Source organism: Cynocephalus volans, chromosome 7 (genome assembly GCF_027409185.1).
Source record: "Cynocephalus volans isolate mCynVol1 chromosome 7, mCynVol1.pri, whole genome shotgun sequence".
Taxonomy (NCBI): Eukaryota; Metazoa; Chordata; class Mammalia; order Dermoptera; family Cynocephalidae; genus Cynocephalus; species Cynocephalus volans.
In genome coordinates, this window is record NC_084466.1 from 100,682,024 (window position 1) to 100,701,586 (window position 19,563).

General features: G+C 44.3%; 1 protein-coding gene across 1 annotated transcript; it reads left to right on the top strand.

The window, feature by feature from the left end:
- The first annotated feature begins 16,433 nt into the window (after nt 1-16,433).
- Nucleotides 16,434-16,892, top strand: ATOH7 (atonal bHLH transcription factor 7). Its single transcript, XM_063101751.1, has one exon. It carries the CDS (start codon nt 16,434-16,436, stop codon nt 16,890-16,892), a length of 459 nt encoding a protein of 152 aa, XP_062957821.1.
- The last annotated feature ends 2,671 nt before the right edge of the window (nt 16,893-19,563 follow it).

Consider the following 19,563-nt stretch of genomic DNA (forward strand, 5'->3'; position numbering starts at 1 on the left):
TTGACCCTGCAACCCTAATTTCTTGGCTGAACTTGCCAGGAAGGACCTGGGTATGGTGGACTCCTGCCAGCCCGTCTTCCCCTCTGCTCTTGAGGACTGAGGCTTGAGAACACCTCGAGTGTCATATTCTATTACACTTGATGGGGAAATGTGAGGCATCCTGGTGGCAGAAAGGACAAAAGGACAGCTGTGCTGGGCCACTCATAAATTAGGGCATCTTTGGAAGCTGTCCTCCAATTCCCAATTAATGTTTAGGAGAGCTTTAATTATGGCACCAACAGTCCTCACTTAAACAATCAAGCATTCCAGCTATGGGGGAAAAGAGTGACTGGCTGGATTTGCATAACCATTTACTCTAATTAGAATGTCAAAAGTTGGTAACAAAGAGGCCTAGTTGTGCTGTGACTTAGGATCATTTTAATTTAGTTCAATTTCCCATTATTACAACTGTCTTCCTCTTTGCATCTCAGGTCCTTTTTCTTCTAGATGATTTGTAGCAAAAACAAAACTGAAATAACTACAGTAGTAACTTGCTTGTTAGCATAAAAGTCTAAGAGGTTTCTTTCCTTAATCCAAACCATGATTTTAGTTTCTACACTGGTAACAGGCAAACATTTAGCTTTGAATTCAGAAGCCTGCCCTTTACATGTGTGTGAGTGTGTGTGTACAGTGGCTAGAATCACCTTCGGGTTGTCCTACAGGATAAAAACAGTGTCTTTAAACTGTTCCAATGTTTGAACACAAGGACTGGAGTGTAACGATAGCGATTGAATGATATACTCATTATTTTTAATAATGTATAAAGCTTCTGTGACAAAGGTTTTGGACTACAAGATCTGAAAAGCACACAGGGAGCTGAGATAAACAGAACTCCAGGTCTCAGGCATAGAACCACCCTGACCCATTAGAGACTGTTTAGGCACGCATCGGTGATTTCTGGGTCTGGCTGGTGAGCTACTTACCCAGGTCCTAGTTAAAATCAGGCATCTTCTGTTTTTCTGCCCTCATTCCCTTTTAGCAGCAGGAGGCCACCTATTTAATTAGTTGGGGGTGGGAGCGTCTGTCATCTCCTGGGGGTGGCTTCAGCTCCAGGATTGGATAAAAGGGTGAATCCAAACCGGGTGTGACTGGCCTCTCCCCTGCAACATATGGGGAACCCACCAGGCCTTCAGCCCATGTTCCAGCAGCAAGCATTAGTGGAGAGGCCTTCCCTGCTGGGAACACACCCTGCAAAGCCAAGGGCAGGCAGCGTCACTAGTAGAGGTCAAGGCGGTTCTTAGACCAAACAGCATCTGGCGAACTATGCCAATTGGAAATCAATGGCCCTCCCTGGGTGGGTTTAATTTTATGGTTATTTGCACAAATTTACAGCCCCTAATAGGCAGGGCAGACCTCAGAGCATCCTCACAGGTTTGTTGCAATGGAGTCTGATGTCTTCACAGCCCATCAATAAGTTGAATTGAAAAGTCTGTTTACTAGAGGCTAGTGTTGGAGCCTGGTGGAGTTAGCCACTACTTATCCAGGACCTGGAGATTTGACCATCGGTACAATATGTGTAAGCTCCAAAAGCCTTCCCACATTGTCTCTAGCCTGAGGGAGACATCTGGGTTTCTCTTTATGTGGCAATACTCAATCATTATGTTCAATGTGCCAACTCCAGGTTAAGTTAGGCCGGTTTTTCTTGGACTGACCTAAGATTTTATAGTAGTTAAGAGGTTGAATTCTACAGTCAAATTCAGTTTCTACCACTCACCAGCAGAAGGACCTTGGGGGAAGTTTCTTAACCTCTCTGGGCTTCACTCTCATCTGTAAAATGGGGATAATAACAGCACCCACTTCACTGGGTTGCTGAGAGGATTAAATAGGTAATATGTTGAAGGGGCTAAATATAGTTCCATTAATGTACTTTTAATAAATCTTGGGATTAAAAGTGGCAATAAAGATAATAATTCCAGCTGAATATGAACATGATAGGCGTGTTAAAGTAGGCAGGAGGAGAAGACTTGAATGAGCAACAGTAATTTTAAAAGCTTAAATTTAATACTTTTACCATTGTACTCCATAGTCTTAAAGTTGTATGGGATTCTTTATCTTGCTCATTTCTTTCTTGTTCTGACTCATTAATCTTTCTTGTTTTTCATCAAAGAGGTGAGGAGCCAGCCATCATTCTATATTTTGATTCATTGTGTGATGAATGGGTTGTTACTTTGGTAGCACTTTATGCTAATCTGTGGGTCCTATCAGAACCAGAACTCAGAGAACCCAGTGACAATCATGGCAATGGCTCCTGTCATGTTTCTCAGGTAGGTCATCCCCAGGAGAGAGATGGTTAACCAAGATCAAGCGATGACCCATATGTGAGAAAAGCTTTTGTGTAGCCAGGGATGGGGTTGCTCCCTCATAAAAGGCATGTGAGTTATAAGGCATAAGAGACTTAAGTCTGCATGGAGATGCATGTGCCAGGTGGACCTGTTCCTTGGCTCAGTGATTTACATCTACATCTGGCAACCTGGGATTCAAATCTGTGCCTACACAAAATGACCAAGTGGGCTTCCTTGAGAAAAGGTGACACTGGAGTGTTAGTTCTTCAAATGCCAAAGGTCCACTATATCTGAAAGAAGGCCCCAGGCTCATCTAAGCTGCACAAACTTGTATAGCTAAGTACAGTTTTTTCCTTTATGAACTACAATGTTGCCTTCAGTGATGAACTGGAATACAGTCTCAACTGTGCCAATCATACAGTGAAGCAGGCCACAGGTTTCCTACAGTTGTCACTGGAAATGGCTTCTGTCATATCCATCCTTCTAATCCACTTTTGAGCACTGATTCAGACTGGGAAAGCTCTGGCCTCATCTTCTCCAAAAGGCTATGTTTCAGTCTGTTTTGTATAACAGAAATACTTGAGACTGGGTGATTTATAAAGAAGAGAGGTTTATTTGCCTTACAATTCTGGGACAGCTGCATCTGGCATGGGCCTCAGGAAGCTTCTACTCATGGCAGAAAAGTGGCAGGCAGCCAGCAGGTACAAGCAGATCACATGGCGAGAGAGGAAGCAAGAGAGAGAGAGGAAGTGCCAGGGTTTTTTCAACAAGCAGCTCTCCTGGGAACTAATAGAGCGAGGACTCACTCATTAGTCCCCCCTCCCCCAGGGAGAGCATTAATCCATTCATGAGGGATCCGCCCCCACGACTCAATCAGTTTCTAACACTGCCACATTGGGAATTAGATTTCCACATGAGTTTTGGTGGGGACAACACATCCAAACTCCATCAGGCTATCTCTGAGAATCTGAATGTGAGTGTGTCCACTTATCTGTGACAGCTCTGAAGTTGGGCAAAAATCTCAAGAGATCAAAATCTCTCTCCTGGCTCCCTCAAATAGGGAGATTTCCCATAGGATGTCATCAAAGGCTGGATAACTTTGTAGCAGAGCTAAAGACAGAGTCTCTGTTAGGGCCAGTTCAGGTTCCTCTCTTCTCTGGCCATGGAGTGCATCCTCTCTCTATGGTCATGACCAGCCTCTTCCCAGATGGCTGCCCTTGACACAACCCATCCTTGCTTCTGCAGGAGTTTGCATCAGTGGCATTGCTTTAGCTTATGCTAGATATCACATGATCCACTAAAACTTCCTTTCAGCTTCCTGGAGTTTTCATGCTTCCATGTCATGAATTAGCAATTACAGCCTTCCTGTGGAGCTCCCCCTCTTTGGGACCCTTGTACCTTACATTCATCTCACTAAGTCTCCTGCTTTTCCCTCCAACCTTCCCCCAACACACTTGGTGGATAATGTGACTGGGATCAGGCCAGGGGGAGGCAGCTAGATGTATCTCCAGGCAGGTCTTGGGTAAAATCAGAAAGGGATTGTATTAACATCTGGGGGCCCCAGAGGTAGACTCTGTGAGTTTGAACTGAACTCCTTGACCCCAGGGCACTGATGGTGACCTGTTTCCCCTTGCCCTGGATTATTTTAAAACAAATCCTACACATTGTATAATTTCATTTGTATTTCAGTATACATCTCTAAAATATAGGGACTTAAACAATTTAACCATGATATCTTTATTATGCATAAAATAATTAACAATAATTCTTTATTGTTACCATGTATGCAGTCAGTGTTCAAATTTCCCTGATGACATCAAAAATACTTTTAGAGTTGATTTGAATTAGGATCCAAAGATGATCTGTACGTTGCATTTGGTTGATAAGGTTCTGGTCTCTCATTATAATTCTATAGGTTCTCTCCTTTTTCTTTTTGTCTTAATGCAGTACCTTTGTTGAAGAAACCAGTCAATTGTCCTATTGAATTTCTCAGTTCTGGATTTTGCTGATTGCCTCCCCATGGTCTCTCAACATGTTTCTCTGTCCCCGGAATTTCATGTAAATTGATCATTAGATATGGAGGCCCAATAAGATTCGAGTTCAATTTTTTAGTAAGTATATTGGGGCTGTGTTTTTCCATCAGGTGGCATACAATGTCTGATTCTGTGCGTTTCTCTCTTTTTAGTGGGTTAACTAAACAACAATCAGAGGCACTCATACAGCAGAGGCAGGCGATTCACAGACACCACCAGGCCTTGGGCAATAAACTGGGGGTAGGCCAGAGTTTGAATCTGACCTTGCCACCAATGCCTGTCTCTTTATGGCATGACCTTCCTTTTGGGGGTTCTGGGCTGACTGCTGATGGGGTTCAAGTCACGCTCCCCCAAGATATTTGATAAAACAGCAGAAGCAGCACAGTCACTGTCACCGTCATCTGCCTGTTTCCTCTGAAACATGTCATTAGACCCTCATTTGAGAGGTTCCTCCCTATACCTGGAGGAGAAAAGAAAAATCCTTATCTCTGAAGACAAAGGGACACAGAGAACATTTTAGCAAACAGGTCTTCCTAAGTTCCCCCCGTTTGCTCCCATTAGATGATCCCCTTTCATCCAATCATTTCCACGACTATCTACTTCTTCATCAAACCTAGCATAAAAAATACACAGGCTTGCTGTTTCTTCAGGTCTTTATTTCCTTATGAAGGCTCCCATGTTCCATGAAACATATTAAATGAATTTGTATGCTTTTCTTTTGTTCATCTGTCTCTTGTTATAGGGGCTTCTGCCACGAAGCTGCAATGGGTAAGGAAACAATCTTTTCCTCCCCACACTGCCAGCTGAGCTATAAGCCCCTGACCATCCTCCGTGCCAGCCAGTTCTGTGCTGAACGTTCTCTGGGCTGAGTATGCTTCTCCCAGCACGTCTACCTTACCCTTGCACTGCCAGAGAACCTGCATGCTTGCAAGTAACCTGATAAGAGAAATCTTTAGGGCTCAAAAGAATGGGGATAGTTCTTTAATTTCAAAATAGCAAGTTAAAAACATTTGAGGGTAAAGGTATACAGATATTTTAAAAAATCAACCACTAAATTGTTTTAACACAACCCTCTCCTTAATGTGAGGGTATGGATTCAACCTGTATTTCCCAAAAATGTCTTCTGTGGATACAGCTGTCCGGATATCCTCTGAGATGAAGAGGGTCCATGGCCACACAAGTCTGGGAAACTCTACATATCTTGTCCTGAGAAGGACCATGATCATAGTAAAGGTTCTAAAAAGTCCTGCAGTAAAAAAATCTTTGCTTAAGCCAGAATATTTTTTTTCTTTGTTGAAGGATAACAGTTTTGGAAAACACACTCTGGGGAACCAACAAAGCTGATCTGGGTAAAGTGAGAATGGGAGAAAGGGAGGAACGATTGGGGTTCAAGCCAGCACTCTGGAATTCCTCTGACCCACTTGAGACTGGGGACACTTGGGAGGTCTGATTGGTAAGAGATTTTGATAATGGGCTTCTGCAGAAAATATATGTTGTAAGGATGTTTATTGGCCTAAAGTAGTGAAGTATATAAGCAAACTTTGGCTTCCATCCTAGATGATTCCCCTCTGTCCTGTGTGCCACGAGGAGCATGAAAGTATGGAGCTGATGTTACCTGGGCCCCTATTCAGTGTCCATCAGTTAGTAGCAAAGCAACCTTGCTAAGGTGAATCAAGTGACCCAGAGTGACAAATTATATGGCAAGTGGGCATTAGCCACTGGGGATCAATACAAATATGCTGAAAGGAGGAGCGTGTGCACAGCACTCCTCACCTGAGCCCCGCAGCCAGCAGGGATGTCATGACCATCAAAGCACAGTGTGCCCCGTTGCCTGGTCCACTGAAGCCTCAGGAGCAAGCGGTTACAGGGAGGCGAGCATGCAGGTAATGGCAGGCTGGGGTAGGAAGAGCTGGCTGGGTGGTGGAATTGGCCCGTGAAGAGGAAGGTCAGAAGCTCACCGTCAGACGGATACTGCAAATTTAGGCTCTTCCTCTCTTGGCGCCAATTTCCAAGAGTGTGATTTTGTGTGAAGGGATGCAGAGACTCAAGGTGTGGTTCAATGTGGAAATAATCAAGCAGTGGGTCCAGGGGGGTGGGAGGTATGTGTAGGTTGAAGTAGGCCCCTAGTCCTCTGCTGAACAGTAAATGAGGGACCCCACTCACCAAGCTGAGGTCCAGGACAGGCCTTTAGGAACCTGAGGAGGAGGTTACACAGTGGGGGGTTGCAGGAGGGCCCGATGAGGGAGGGTGAGGTCGATAAGTCTTCAGGAGCCTCTAGCTTACCCCCAGGAACATCAGTCAACCCCTAGTGGGAAATGGGGTGCCAAGGAAACCTCGGACTCAGTTCACGGAACAAGGCTCAGCTGTGGCTGCAGATTGTCATGCCCAGCGCCTGCAGATTAGCGGGGCCGGTGTGGGCTGAGCCTGACATGTGTCAGTGTCTGCTTATGCATCTCAGCATGTTTAATGAGCATCTATATGTGCCAGGCACTTTTCTAGGCATGGGGGCACAGTGATGAATAAGACTCTGTCCTTGCCATCAAAGCTCTTTCAGACAAGAGCCAGTGCAGCACAGAGCATGAGCTCTGTGGAGAAAGAGAGCTGGGTCCAAATCTGGTTTCTGTGTTGCTCAGTTGAACTAGGGCCTGTTTTCTTGGCCACAAAATGAGGATTATAACAGCCCCCACAGAAAGGGTGTTGTGAGGATAGGAGCGAACGCCTGGTAAGCATTTGCTGTTTCCAGAAGACGTTCATTTTTTTTATGGTGATGATATTGATTTCCTTAGCTTAAAGTCTGCTTAAGTAAAAACTTCAATCAACCAAGCAGCAAACATGTATTTATTGAACACCCTAGAAAGACCCAGATATGTATCGAAAATTTGCCCTTCCCTCAAAGAACTTACAACCTATTTGGAGAAGCAGGAAATAAATTCATAAGAAAATGCCAAAAATATCAGTTGTAAATATTCACGAAGTTAGAGATTTTTGCAGTTTATTCAGGACTATCTCTAGTGCCTAGAACAGTACCTGGCACATAGTAAGTACAATGAATATTTGTTGAATAAATGAATGAATGAAAATCAGTTTGAAACCGTGAAACGGGTTGGTATATAGTTGCCAAGTGGATAGAAAAGAGTGTATGCTCATATGGCTCCCAATTTTGGATTCCACTTAGAGATCACCCAGGAATCCGATTGGTACAGATGTCTGGTCAGCTCTGGTACCTTTTTTGCTTCCAGGAGGCCGGGGCACAGCCCGGGAAGTAAGAGTCAAGAATGATGGTGAGGAGGGATGGGATGCAACCTCAGAATCAAGAGACCCAGGTGTCTGGACATTTAGAATAACTTGGTCAGCCAAGCTGCTGAAATTGCACAAGGAAACAAAAAAGCAGCACCAACTAAAATAAACAGAAAGCCGCTTCCCCTGGGGCAGGGAGCCGACAGCAGCGGCTGGCCTGGGCGGGCGAAGCCTCTGGGCTTTTACTCTGAGCTGACTCAGGTGCCGCCTGAAACCTGGATTGTAATGAGAGCCATCCTTTGGAGAAGTAAGCCACCTGCTCACTGAGAAACAGAGGATGCCACAGTTTCAGAGCAGAAACAAAAGCAGCAGGTCTGTAGCCATCGCTTTTGGAGGACATGATTCCCCCCCAAAGGGGTCATTAACAGGAGAAAAAAGAGCGGGGTCTACTCTCCCTTTGCGTGGGGGGTCCTCTATCTACGTTCCTTCTCCCTTCTTTTCCTTCCTTTTCTTTTCTTCTAATTTTTTTTTTTTTTTTTGGCAGCTGGCCCTTACAGGGATCCAACCCCTTGACCTTGGTGTTAGAACACCGAGTTCCAGTTAACTGAGCTAACCGGCAGCCCTCCCTTCTTTCTGTCCACAGTATTTCTTGAGCATCTGTTGTGTTAGACACAATTCTACATGCTGGGATACAGCTAGGAACAGCACAGAGAAAGTCACTGAATTCCTGGAGTTTCCAAACAAACAATTAAGGAAATAAAATGTTGGATAGAATAGGAGTGAATGAAACAAGGCAGCCAGCCAGGGGAGATCTGGGGAAACTGCATCTGAGGCTGAGGAAGCAACCAGTGGAGAAGCCCCAAGCTTGGGCAGCAGCAGAGGAGCAGCAGCCTCTTGAGAAGGCAGAGGTAAGAGATGGAGTCGGAGAGATGGGGTTGCCAGGAGAAGTCCCTCTTCCTCCAGGGCACAGTAGAACCTCCTTGCTCTGAGCTCCTAATGGTGCTAATCATGTACTGCTCATACCTAGGACAATGGTCCTAACTTTTCCAATCACACTCCCATCAGAAAAAAAAGCATCAATATTTACTCACATATAAATATATACATTTATATTTTGTACAGTATAAAACACATCTCTCAGCTGGTTAGAGCACGGTGCTGATAACAACAAGGTCTAGAGTTCAATCCCTGTACCGGCCAGCCGCCAAAAAATCCCACAAAAACCAAAAACGAAATAAACAAGCAAAACACGTCCCAGTATAGAAGTTAAAAAGATGAGACAAAACATATGTCAGTAAAATTTCTAATCTTTTCTTATACCTTAATGGACTATGCTGTTTACCTCTTGGGGAGCATGTCCTGGTTTATTGCTCCAGGTAGTTATTCATTTATTTATTTAAAAAGATGACCGGTAAGAGATCTTAACCCTTGACTTTGGTGTTGTCAGCACCACGCTCTCCCAAGTGAGCCACAGGCCGGCCCCTCCAGGTAGTTTTTTAATGTGTGCTGGGTCTCATCTATGCAATTGGATTGTGAATTCCAATAGGCTGTCTTATCTCTGATGTTGCCTGGCACAGAGCAAAACAGATAGAAATAGTAATTACTACTGTCCAAGAGATAAAGTCTGATCCTGGTGGACACATAGACAACAGGGCACTGGTGTGGAGGGTCTCCACTGGGAGGCAGGGATAAGTTCTGTGCCCTAGATGAAATATTTATTTCAGTCAGGTTTCCAACCAGTAACGCAGAGTCACTATAGTGAAAGAAGGGATTTATCATAAGGACAAGGCCTTACACAATTGGGAGAGGAGCTAGGGAAGTATATGTCTAAAAAAGGGTTGTTGATGGATCAGAGACCTGTCAGTAAGCATCGCTGGCTTGGGTGAATGAGTCAGAGCCTGCAGGGGCGTCTGGAAGCCAAACATATTCAGTGAGACTGGATAAAGAGGCTGGCGTGGAAGTCGGGTTCTTTGTGGCTACCACCTCTGTGTGTTTACATGAAGCATAAGTGGTAAGTGGGCCTACGGCAGCTGGTCAGCAGAGCCAGCAGTCAGGAGGGCACACTGAGCATGGGATGAGAGAGAACAAGGACAAACTGGGATCCACTGGTTTTTCTGTGTGTGTGTCTCATGGCTTCCAACCTACAATCATCTTCAGAGTGTGATGGCTTCACTTCTGCCTCCCAAAGTTCATGCAACTTCTTTTTTTGCTCAATTCTGGAACCACACAGGAAGGGTGTTCTAAGAAACATAGCTTCCAGACTAAGTTTATCATAGAAAAGTCCAGCACATCCTTAAGACTGATTCCTTTGTCCTGGTTCTATGTTAATGAAGCAACATCAGGATTATTGATATGTCTTCTCAAATATTTCAGTACCAGGAAGAAAGGACCCTGGATGGTGAATGCAAATATTTCAATCACTGAAAATTAATACTTTTAAATAACTGTCTGCAACTGTAAAATTGAACCTCAAACTATAACGAAACCACTTGATTTACTACTGAGTAAGGCTTTTTGGCTTCTATCTCTGATATTTCAAGCTCAGATTGCTCCAATATCAAAGGCAAAATGAAGACCTTTAAATTTTATCTCTTCTCCTTGTTCTTGATCAGCCTATGGTACAAGCACTGAAGAGCAGAAAAATGACGCAAAAATGAGCAAAAGGAGGGGGTGGCTATTCCACACCCTGGATAATTGCAACAGGTCATTTTGTTTATTTAAACAAGCTCCTATATTGAATTTAATTGTATGCCAGGCATAGATCTAAGTGCTTTACAAAGAGTAATTAACTTAGTCCCAGTCTATGAGATTGGTTCTGTAGTAATCCTCTTTTACAGATAAGGTAAGAAGCCCAGAAAAGTTAAGTTGCCCAAGGTCACACAGGTGGGATTCACATCATGACTTTAACTGTAGCTTTATGTGTAAAATGTTAAAAAACTATTCATTAAATTCAAACACTGCAGAAACTGATGATGAGTTCATTTTCATTATCATTGGTAAAAACTATCTGGAATATGTAATTCTAGCTGTCATTTAAAGGGCGACTGTCTTAGAGGCCAGGCAGAGTCCTTTACAGGTACAATTTTATTTAATGCCCACTACTGCCTGTGAGGTGGGTATTATGATTCCAACTTTGTGGATGGAGAAATAGGAGAAGTGATTGCATGACAGCACACAGTCAGCTGATTGATGGGAGAACCAGGATTCAAAACTGACTCCAAAGAAGGTGTTTTTAGCACGATGCTAACAGGAGTCTAAGATCCACTAGCCAGAAGAGTGAAGGCAGAGTCCAAACCATGTGAGTCAGTCTGGCTTGCAGCAGCTAGAAACGAAATCAGAGTGTGGAGCCCAAATTCTCAAGCAGTGTGTGAAGTTACTGGGGGCTGGAGAATCACCTGGGGCCCTTTGGTGAGCCCATATTTTCTGGTGAGTGATCACTTCTGGGACCTGCAATAGGGCCCTCCGTGGATATTGTATTTCTCTTGACCCCATTATTAGTTTCTGTCCCTTCTTAATTTCTGCCCTCCATGGGGGTTTTCTCTTCCCTGGACCTTTGAGCTGCAGGGAGCAGAGGTATAAGACTTGGCTACTCCCTTCATTTCTCTAAACATATAAATCCTATTGTGGGGGTTTCCTCACCGAGTAACTACATAGCATATTATAAAGCTAAAAGAACTCTTAACACCTTGCACTTCTGGTCTTTAATAAAATATAAGTGGAACTCAATTTCGTTGTTCCTTTGTTTTTTCTGGCTTACCTTAGTCTTTCGGTGACCCAGAGTCCCCTGACTGCCACACCATCCACAAAGAAGCCCCAGTCTTCATTTTCCATATTTTTCTCTGCAAATTTCAGAGTGAACATTTTTCATCAAGTGTTTTCCTCTCTCTTTTAAGTGTGTGTTTTTTTGGAGATCTTTCACTTAAAAAATTAAATACAGGCATTCTGGTCAAGACCGTGGAATAGACTGTCCCCAGCATCACTCTTGCCCACAAATCAGCCAATTTACAACTATAAAAATGTAACAACAGCCTAGCTGGGGCTGCTAGGGCTCAGGAGAAGAGGAGGAGAGACTTACGGAGTTCTTGAAGGCAGGAGAAGCCACAATGAGAGAAAGAAAAAACTGCTTGGAGCATTTCAGGCCGCAGCCATTTAAGGCTGGAGCTGCTGAGTGCATGGAGCAGGAGCCAGCAGAAGCCACAGTTGTGCCCTTTGGGTGGAGTTTCTTGGAGGTGGCAGGAGAGAAGAGGGCTTTTTTGGCTCTCAGGACAGCAGGACCACTATTAGTGTTCCTGTGGATCCACACAGTAGCAAGGAGCCAGAACAACTGAAAAAAGGAGTCATTCAGAGGCTGGTGAGTCATTGCAAGAGACCGGCACAGGGCCCATCCCATGGGAAGTGTTTGAAGCATGGGTGGTGGGGGAGACAGGTCCACCAGGAGAACACTGGGACACAGCAAAGACAGCTGATCTGCCCCCCAATCAGTGCAGGACCAGAGGAGACTGGTCAGGGATATAGAATTGCATGGGGTGCAGTTTGATGAAAAGACTCAGGCCCACATCAGAGTTTCTACACAACCCAGGTGCACTGGGTCTCTGGAGAGCTGGAAGTACCTATAAGGTCAACTGTTAAACCCTGAGCTGCAGAAAAAGCCTTCCCCAGGGAAACAGCAGCAAAGCAGCAATTTAGCTCAATGATACAGCTCAAGTAGTGGTTCCCACAGGAAGTTCCCCCATTTTAGAAGTAAGCAAAGGACAAAAAATTAGTTCTGGCCTAGGCATACCACCAGCATCTCAAGGCCTGCCAGGGGACGTAAGGCTGGAGCCGGGGACCAGACCCCACTCCCACAACCAGGTACACTGTCAGCACCTTGGGGCCCGCTCGGGGATCTGAGGCATGGATCCAGGGACTGCCCCCCCGCCCCACAACCAGACACACCACCAGTGCCAAGGAACATGCCAAAAACATCACCTCCATGTGGGTGGCCCACCACAGCCACCACAGTAACCATGGCTGCCGTGAAAGCAGCTAGATGCCACATCCTCCACACAGATGGTCCACCAGCCACTGGAGTGCACTGACACAAGGAGTCACCCGCAGAGACCAAAGAAAAGAAGAGGATGTCTTTCTCCACAAAGCCCATTCCAGAGTGACAGAAGAAGCATCTGCTGTATGATAATTTTGGGGGACATGAACACAACTTTGGGAGCATTGGACAGATCATCTAGGCAGCAAATCAACAGAGCAACCATTACTCTTTCAGAGGAAGAGAAGAAATCTAAGGTTATCAGTGGTGGGGGGGGGGAGGGAGGGGGTTAGGGAGAGATTGGACAAGGGGCATAAAGAATAAGTACAATTTGTAACAATATATATACTAGTAATATTGATTTGATCAACTTATGTCAACATGGAATCCCCAAAATATGTATAATCAACTATGATTCAATTAAAATAAGTAAATAAATAAATAAACAAATAAATAAATAAATACAGTTTGGATAATAAAGGCATGTTTATCTTTGAACCTATTCTACACGTTTTATGTGATAATTTTCAGCCATTGATCTTTTACCTCTAAAATAATGTTTCTGCTATTTTTCTACTCCTTCTACAGGTGCAAGCTCCTCCTCCCTTACTCACCCCCACCCCTGGCCATCTCCATATCTCCATCTGCCAGGTTTTATTTCTGGCCAATCCCCAGATATACAGTAACTGCCAATTCAACAGGTAGGATCACACCCTTGTATAAAAGCACTGTGGAAATTAGTCTGACACAAATGTTCTTCTGGACCAAATGGCTATAGATTTGTTTTTTGATAAGAAAAAACCCATTCTACATTCAAAATGTGGTACTGGCTTGTGTTCTCTACAGGTGAAGGGGTACGAATCATTCGTATGGGTTATTTCCTAGGAACGTGCTCATTCTGATTAGCATCTATCTTTTATCTAATTTATTGTTCCAGTCATTCAGTCTGGGTTATTTATTTAGTACTTACTATTTTCTAGCCACTGCGCAAAACGTGAAGGTTATAAAATGAATGACACTATCCTTTTAAGCACGAAATTTCTAATTGTATTCCTGAAACTTTTATTAGTGACTTGTCTGACTTTGAGAAGTCATTAGTGTATCTCAGTTGTCCCATTGTAAGATGATGGGCTTGTATTAAGTGATCTCATAATTTTAAATCCTCAAAACTCAAAGGACATAGGAGATTTGACTTCTGGTATTAATTCAGTCATTAAATCCACTCAGTGCCTTTGAGCACAGTCAAAAGTCTCCTCTTCTATAAAATAAATGGAAGGTACTAGAGCAGGTTCAGAAAAGCATCCAAGGAACTTTGTTAATAGATCTTTCTAGGAAAAAATGGTTCAGTGTTCAAGAAGGTCTAGGAAATGCTGGAGTCAATAGATTTCTTTACTCTGGAACTTCTCATTAACTTTGCCAATTTCGCTTCATGACTCTTCAAATGGGAGATAGCAAATATGTTTCCCAAACTTACTTGACAATGGAAACTTTTTCCCCAGGAGCATCTCTGTAGTACTAATAATGTCTTTCGGAATACATTTGGGAAATGTCTTACTATATGCCCTCAAAGCCCCTTTATTGCAGCAATACTCTCTATTCTTGGATCAATTTCATGTCATAGGAATCTGCTTGTTTATGTTCTAGTAGGGCTGTGCTGTGTGCACAGCCCTGTTTGCTTTTTCTCTTCAAGTTGTGCTTCCAATGCTCTTGGTGCTTGGGCTATAATCTCACCAATCCTGGGTATGTGGCCTGCAAAAACATACATCTCATTAGCACTTTGGACAATAGTGTCCAGAAGAACACACGGTCTGTTTTGCAGAGAAACATTCCACAGAGCACCACAGAGGGAGCTCTTTGGGGGAAAGAGAAACAACATAAATGAATATGAGAAACAACAGCATTAAGAGGCAGATTTCCATGAAAACTCTAAAAAATATAGTTGACATTTTGATGACTAAATAACATAGTCTTTCCTGTCACAGGACTGCCGTTCCCAACCGGGACTGTTAGGACTCAGAGTAACAGAGCTGAGGGGCTCCATGCAAAAGTCTGTGTTCAACATCTGTCATGCTGGAGATTATTAATGTTCAATTGCATACTATTGTCTTCATGTTATTCAACTTCATTTCATTGTCATTGCTTCAGCTGGGGATTAATCAACTATTTATGGGAAGACAGGACTTGGAGTCAGGGCAATCAAAATGGGGTTACAGTCTGAGGAATGGTGGGGGAAGTAAGTCACCGTTAAAAGACTCCTGATTTGTGAGAGCTTGTTGATAATTTAATTAAACAAAAATATCTGAGAAGAATAATGCCATATCCATATTTCAAAAGGAGAAAGAGCATACTTAGTCTTCCTGAAGAATCCAGAAGTGATTCTGAATTTAACCTATTTGGAATTGATTTCTTTGCCCCTTGATTCCTCTTAAGAGGGAGAAACAAGCCGAGATGAGAGAACTAAATGAATGGTTCCTCTGTAGAAATCGAATCATTATGAGTAGTGGAAATCATGCTTCGTTTCTGTTCCTGAAGCCAGTTGACATAACTGAAACATCCAAGAAGTATGAAATATGTATAGGTTTACGAGGTAGACAAAAGTTTTCCATTAGGAATTATTTTTAAAAACCTCACAAATTACTTAGATGTTAACATTTTGCACATATATGTGCATTCTGATTCGTTTTTTAAGATTTAAATGTCAAATAATTAAGTGATTAGTTATCATCTCAGTGCATGTCCCACAAACATTTATGAACCCGAGTCAGGGGAGATGAAGTATAAATACTGAATTGATTTGCCTAAATATCTGAACTCATGCAATCCAATTATATAATTAGAATAATATAAAGTTTTCATATACACATTAACATCTTTTGATATGTTATTTCACAGAAAACAGCCAAATTATTTGCACAGGAAAACTGCAGGTCTTCAATAATATTAGGACCTGCTAATTTGCCCAATTTACTTAAGAGCTAAAATTAAAGTGTCAATCTATTAGGTCATCATTATGCAAAACTGTCGTACTTCTCGACAAAGCTAAATCTTGGTAGACTAAACTTCTGATACATCTCGTAACGTCAAAATCAAAATCAGCACCTTCACACAAATAATCTCCAACCATTTCAGAACCTCGGTTAAGGTTTTCATATGTAAGCTGCCCACTGACATGGGAAAAGATGGACCAAGCTCCCCCCCACCCCGCCCTGTTATTCTTCGGGGATGGCCAGGCCGCTCCAGATGGTGTGTGAGCGTCGCACGTAGCTTCGGAGGAACTTCAGCAGACCCGGGCTGTAACGTCAGGGTTTTGCTGTGCGCCGCCCCCTCCCCCCGCAGTTCCCAGGCTGGGAAGGTGCTGAGGTGCAGGCCGAGGGCCGCGCCCACCTGCCGCCACCTGTCCTCCGCTCGGCGCTCTGCTATAAGTTCCCCTCCCTCAAAGATGCGCCCGGCGCGCTCCGACAGTCCTGCGGAAAGCGCTCCTCCCCGTCTGAGCTCCGGGAAAGAGCTCATCTTCCTCCAAAGTCGTGCTGGGCTTTCCCAGAGAACTGGAACGGCCTTCCCCGACCCAGCCGCACGGAACAAGAAGGTCTCCTCCTCTTTTTCACCATCACGTTGGGAAGGTGGTTTTCTCCTGAGCATCTCGACTTCCCTTACACTTGGGCAAGTTACCCGGCAGGAGGCCGAGTCCCGCACGGCCCCGTGAACTGTCCGATCGCGCGTGAATCGCTCTGTTTAGGACTTATTTGCTCAGAAGAGCCACGTCGGGAAGCGGCGCGATAGAGCAGCCCACGCGGAGGTCCTGCCTCTGCCCGGCCGGGGATGAAGTCCTGCCAGCCCAGCCGCCCGCCGGCGGGAGCGCGCGCCGCGGCCCCGTGCACGGGCGGCGCCGAGTGCGCGGGCGCGTGCGCCGGGGCCGGGCGGCTGGAGAGCGCGGCGCGCAGGCGCCTGGCGGCCAACGCGCGCGAGCGGCGCCGCATGCAGGGGCTCAACAGCGCCTTCGACCGCCTGCGCCGGGTGGTGCCGCAGTGGGGCCAGGATAAGAAGCTGTCCAAGTACGAGACCCTGCAGATGGCGCTGAGCTACATCATGGCTCTGACCCGCATCCTGGCCGAGGCCGAGCGGTTCGGCTCGGAGCGGGACTGGCTCACTGTCCCCTGCGAGCACTTCGGCCGCGACCACTACCTCCCGTTCGCGGGCGCGAAGCTGCCGGGCGAGGGCGAGCCCTACGGCCAGAGGCTCTTCGGCTTCCAGCCCGAGCCCTTCCACATGGCCAGTTAGGCCGCGCGCGCGTGGCCGAGGTCCCGAGCCGCAGCCCTGCCCCGGGCAGCCGCGGGGGCGTTCGGTAGCCGCGGGCCCGAAGGACGCACCCGTCGTTCGAGGACAGTTAGTGAACTCGCAGGTTGCTGTCATTCGCGTCAGCAGGCCTGTGGTCGCAGCAACCTCTTGGCCTTTCTTTCCCCCTCCTTGTCTGTATCGTGTAGATTTCAGTAGTGGATCTTGTGAATGGTGAGTGGTTTTGATGCTGTGAAAATAATGCCTCCTCCCCCTTTTATGGACTACTTCGAGGGAAAACGATTTTAAGAAAAGTAGGATTAGGCTATATGGCGGTTTCAGGCCTCAGAGAAATAATCGCTTTCCTAAACTTCGTAAAGTTGTCCTGTTCGGTGAAGTTACAGTACCCATCACTTGTGTATGCTCAATGCAGAGCTCCCTTCCTGTTGTGCAAATGCATTTATGCCTAGTGGTTTGTGTGTGCGTGCATGAAGAAAAGTCAGACTTTTTTTTTTTTTTTTTGTAGAGTACCTGGGCTGAGCGCTCTGTATTTTTTAAAACTGTGTACACATTATTAAAATATAGATTTTGTAAAATATAAATAAAAATGTGAGTTTGTTTTTCGTGCCAAGTACCCTGCTAGTTTCCTGATGGCCTGTCTGGGGGTGATGAGATTTTTTTTTAAAGGGAAATTTTATTTTTTTAAGTTTATTTACTTATTAATATTAATATTATTTTTTTTTACATTCTATGATGTTGCAGAACAGCAGGGGGAGAGGTGGAGAGGGGGAGACGGGAAAGGGGGAGGAAATAGGGTGGGAGGAGGAGGAAGGGGGAGGGGTGGAGTTGAGGCCTGTGTCACCCCCTCATTCCTGCAGGGGAGACCGGGGGGCTTCCAGGGGTGGCCTGGTCGTTGCTGAGCTGGGTGCGGATGTCAGAGGGGTGTGGCTGAAGCCCTCGGCCCCCGCACCACCCTGGCTGGGTGGTTGATGCTGGGCTGGTTGCCAGTGTTGGGGGTGGGGGGTTTGGGGGTGGAGGGGTGATGAGATTGAGTCTTCCCTGAGTAAAGATGTGGAATGTTTAAATCTAATTTCACCAATTGGCGAATGTGCTGTTTTGTAACACTTGGTCAAAAAAGACAAGCTGATGAGAGAGTCCAAGTAAATAATTTTTTTTTTTTTTTTTTGGTCATTTTTTCGTGACGGGCACTCAGCCAGTGAGTGCACCGGCCATTCCCATATAGGATCCGAACCCTCGGCGGGAGCGTCGCGCTCCCAGCGCTGCACTCTCCCGAGTGCGCCACGGGCTCGGCCCCCAGGTAAATAATTTGAAAGTTTTCTCTGTCAACTTGGAAATATGGATATATTTTTTGTGATTAAAAAAAAATTTAAATAGGAACTATATTTAGCATTTAAGTAACAGATATACAGTTACATATACAATATGGTATTTTCCTTATTAAACCAGTACTACTAATCTTTACAAGTATCAAAATATATATACTTATTCCTATATGTATATAGGAATTATGTAATAATATATTTACACACATATAGGAATAAATAAATATGTATTTCTAAAACTAACAATTAGAGAAATAAAAATTATTGCATTTGGAAGTGATTTCCTTTTTTTTTTTTTGATTTTAAAAAAATTTCCTTTTAATCAGTTCAAGTTGAGCAATAAGGGCTTCACCACCATCAAGACTAATCAAAATGGAAGCAAAATAAACGCGTGGTAGTGGTTTAAATTTCTTTTGTTAATTTGCTAACCATTTCATGAACAAACCAAGCCCTTTATGTAAAGAGTGACATGGTGGTTAACAGCCCTGCATGCATTTGGGGGAATGCCTTACTCATAACTAGGAAAAGCGGGATTCTAAGTTATCTATGTATTTTTTTGTGTGTGTTTGTTCGTCTTTTATTTTATTTTGCTTTTTGGCGGCTGGGATCTGAATCCTTGACTTTGGTGTTACCAGCACCATGCTCTTACCAAGTAAGCTAACTGGTCAGCCCTATCTATGCATTTAAAGTTTGTCATAAGTTAAAAAGAACAATGACATCCCCCAAACCCTTTTATTATGGATTTCAGAACCTAAACCTCAGACACAGTCTCCTATTTATAATTTCTGTACAGAGAGTCTCCATTAAAAATTTTATTTTTTCATTTATTCATAACTATCAAATCCCATTCAGTTTGTAATGAGGGAAAGTGTCTTCCTCAGCCCATACACTTAAACTCACCAAATCACAAGTATATCTCCAGAATCCCATTGGGAGATAGAAGCTGAATTTCCCTTTCTATCTGAAATCTGTTAATAAGAAACCAAAGAGGGCTCAGGACTTTGCTTCCTCACTGCAAATTATAAAATGTTTAACCTCTTGACTCCATCAACTCTTAAAAGATGCTATATAGTCCAGCAGACAGCACAGCTCTACAAGTGGTGACATGGGGACTCCTTTTTAGTCACACTCCGCTCTGCAGTGTGTACTTGGGTTAATGGCAAGATTCAAGGCACTTGCCTGGTTCACTATTTGGGCACAATCGTCTACCTACTTAGACATCCTAAAAAGCTACATTAATAACCCTGGTAAGCTTGTAGAGTTTGAGAAGGAATAATCAGGACTAAAAAAATGTGTTCATCAGAAAAATATATTAAGATAATTAGTCATTTTTC

Excerpts from the sequence above, each read along its gene's own strand:
- ATOH7 (XM_063101751.1), top strand. The coding sequence starts at position 16,434 with ATGAAGTCCTGCCAGCCCAGCCGCCCGCCGGCGGGAGCGCGCGCCGCG.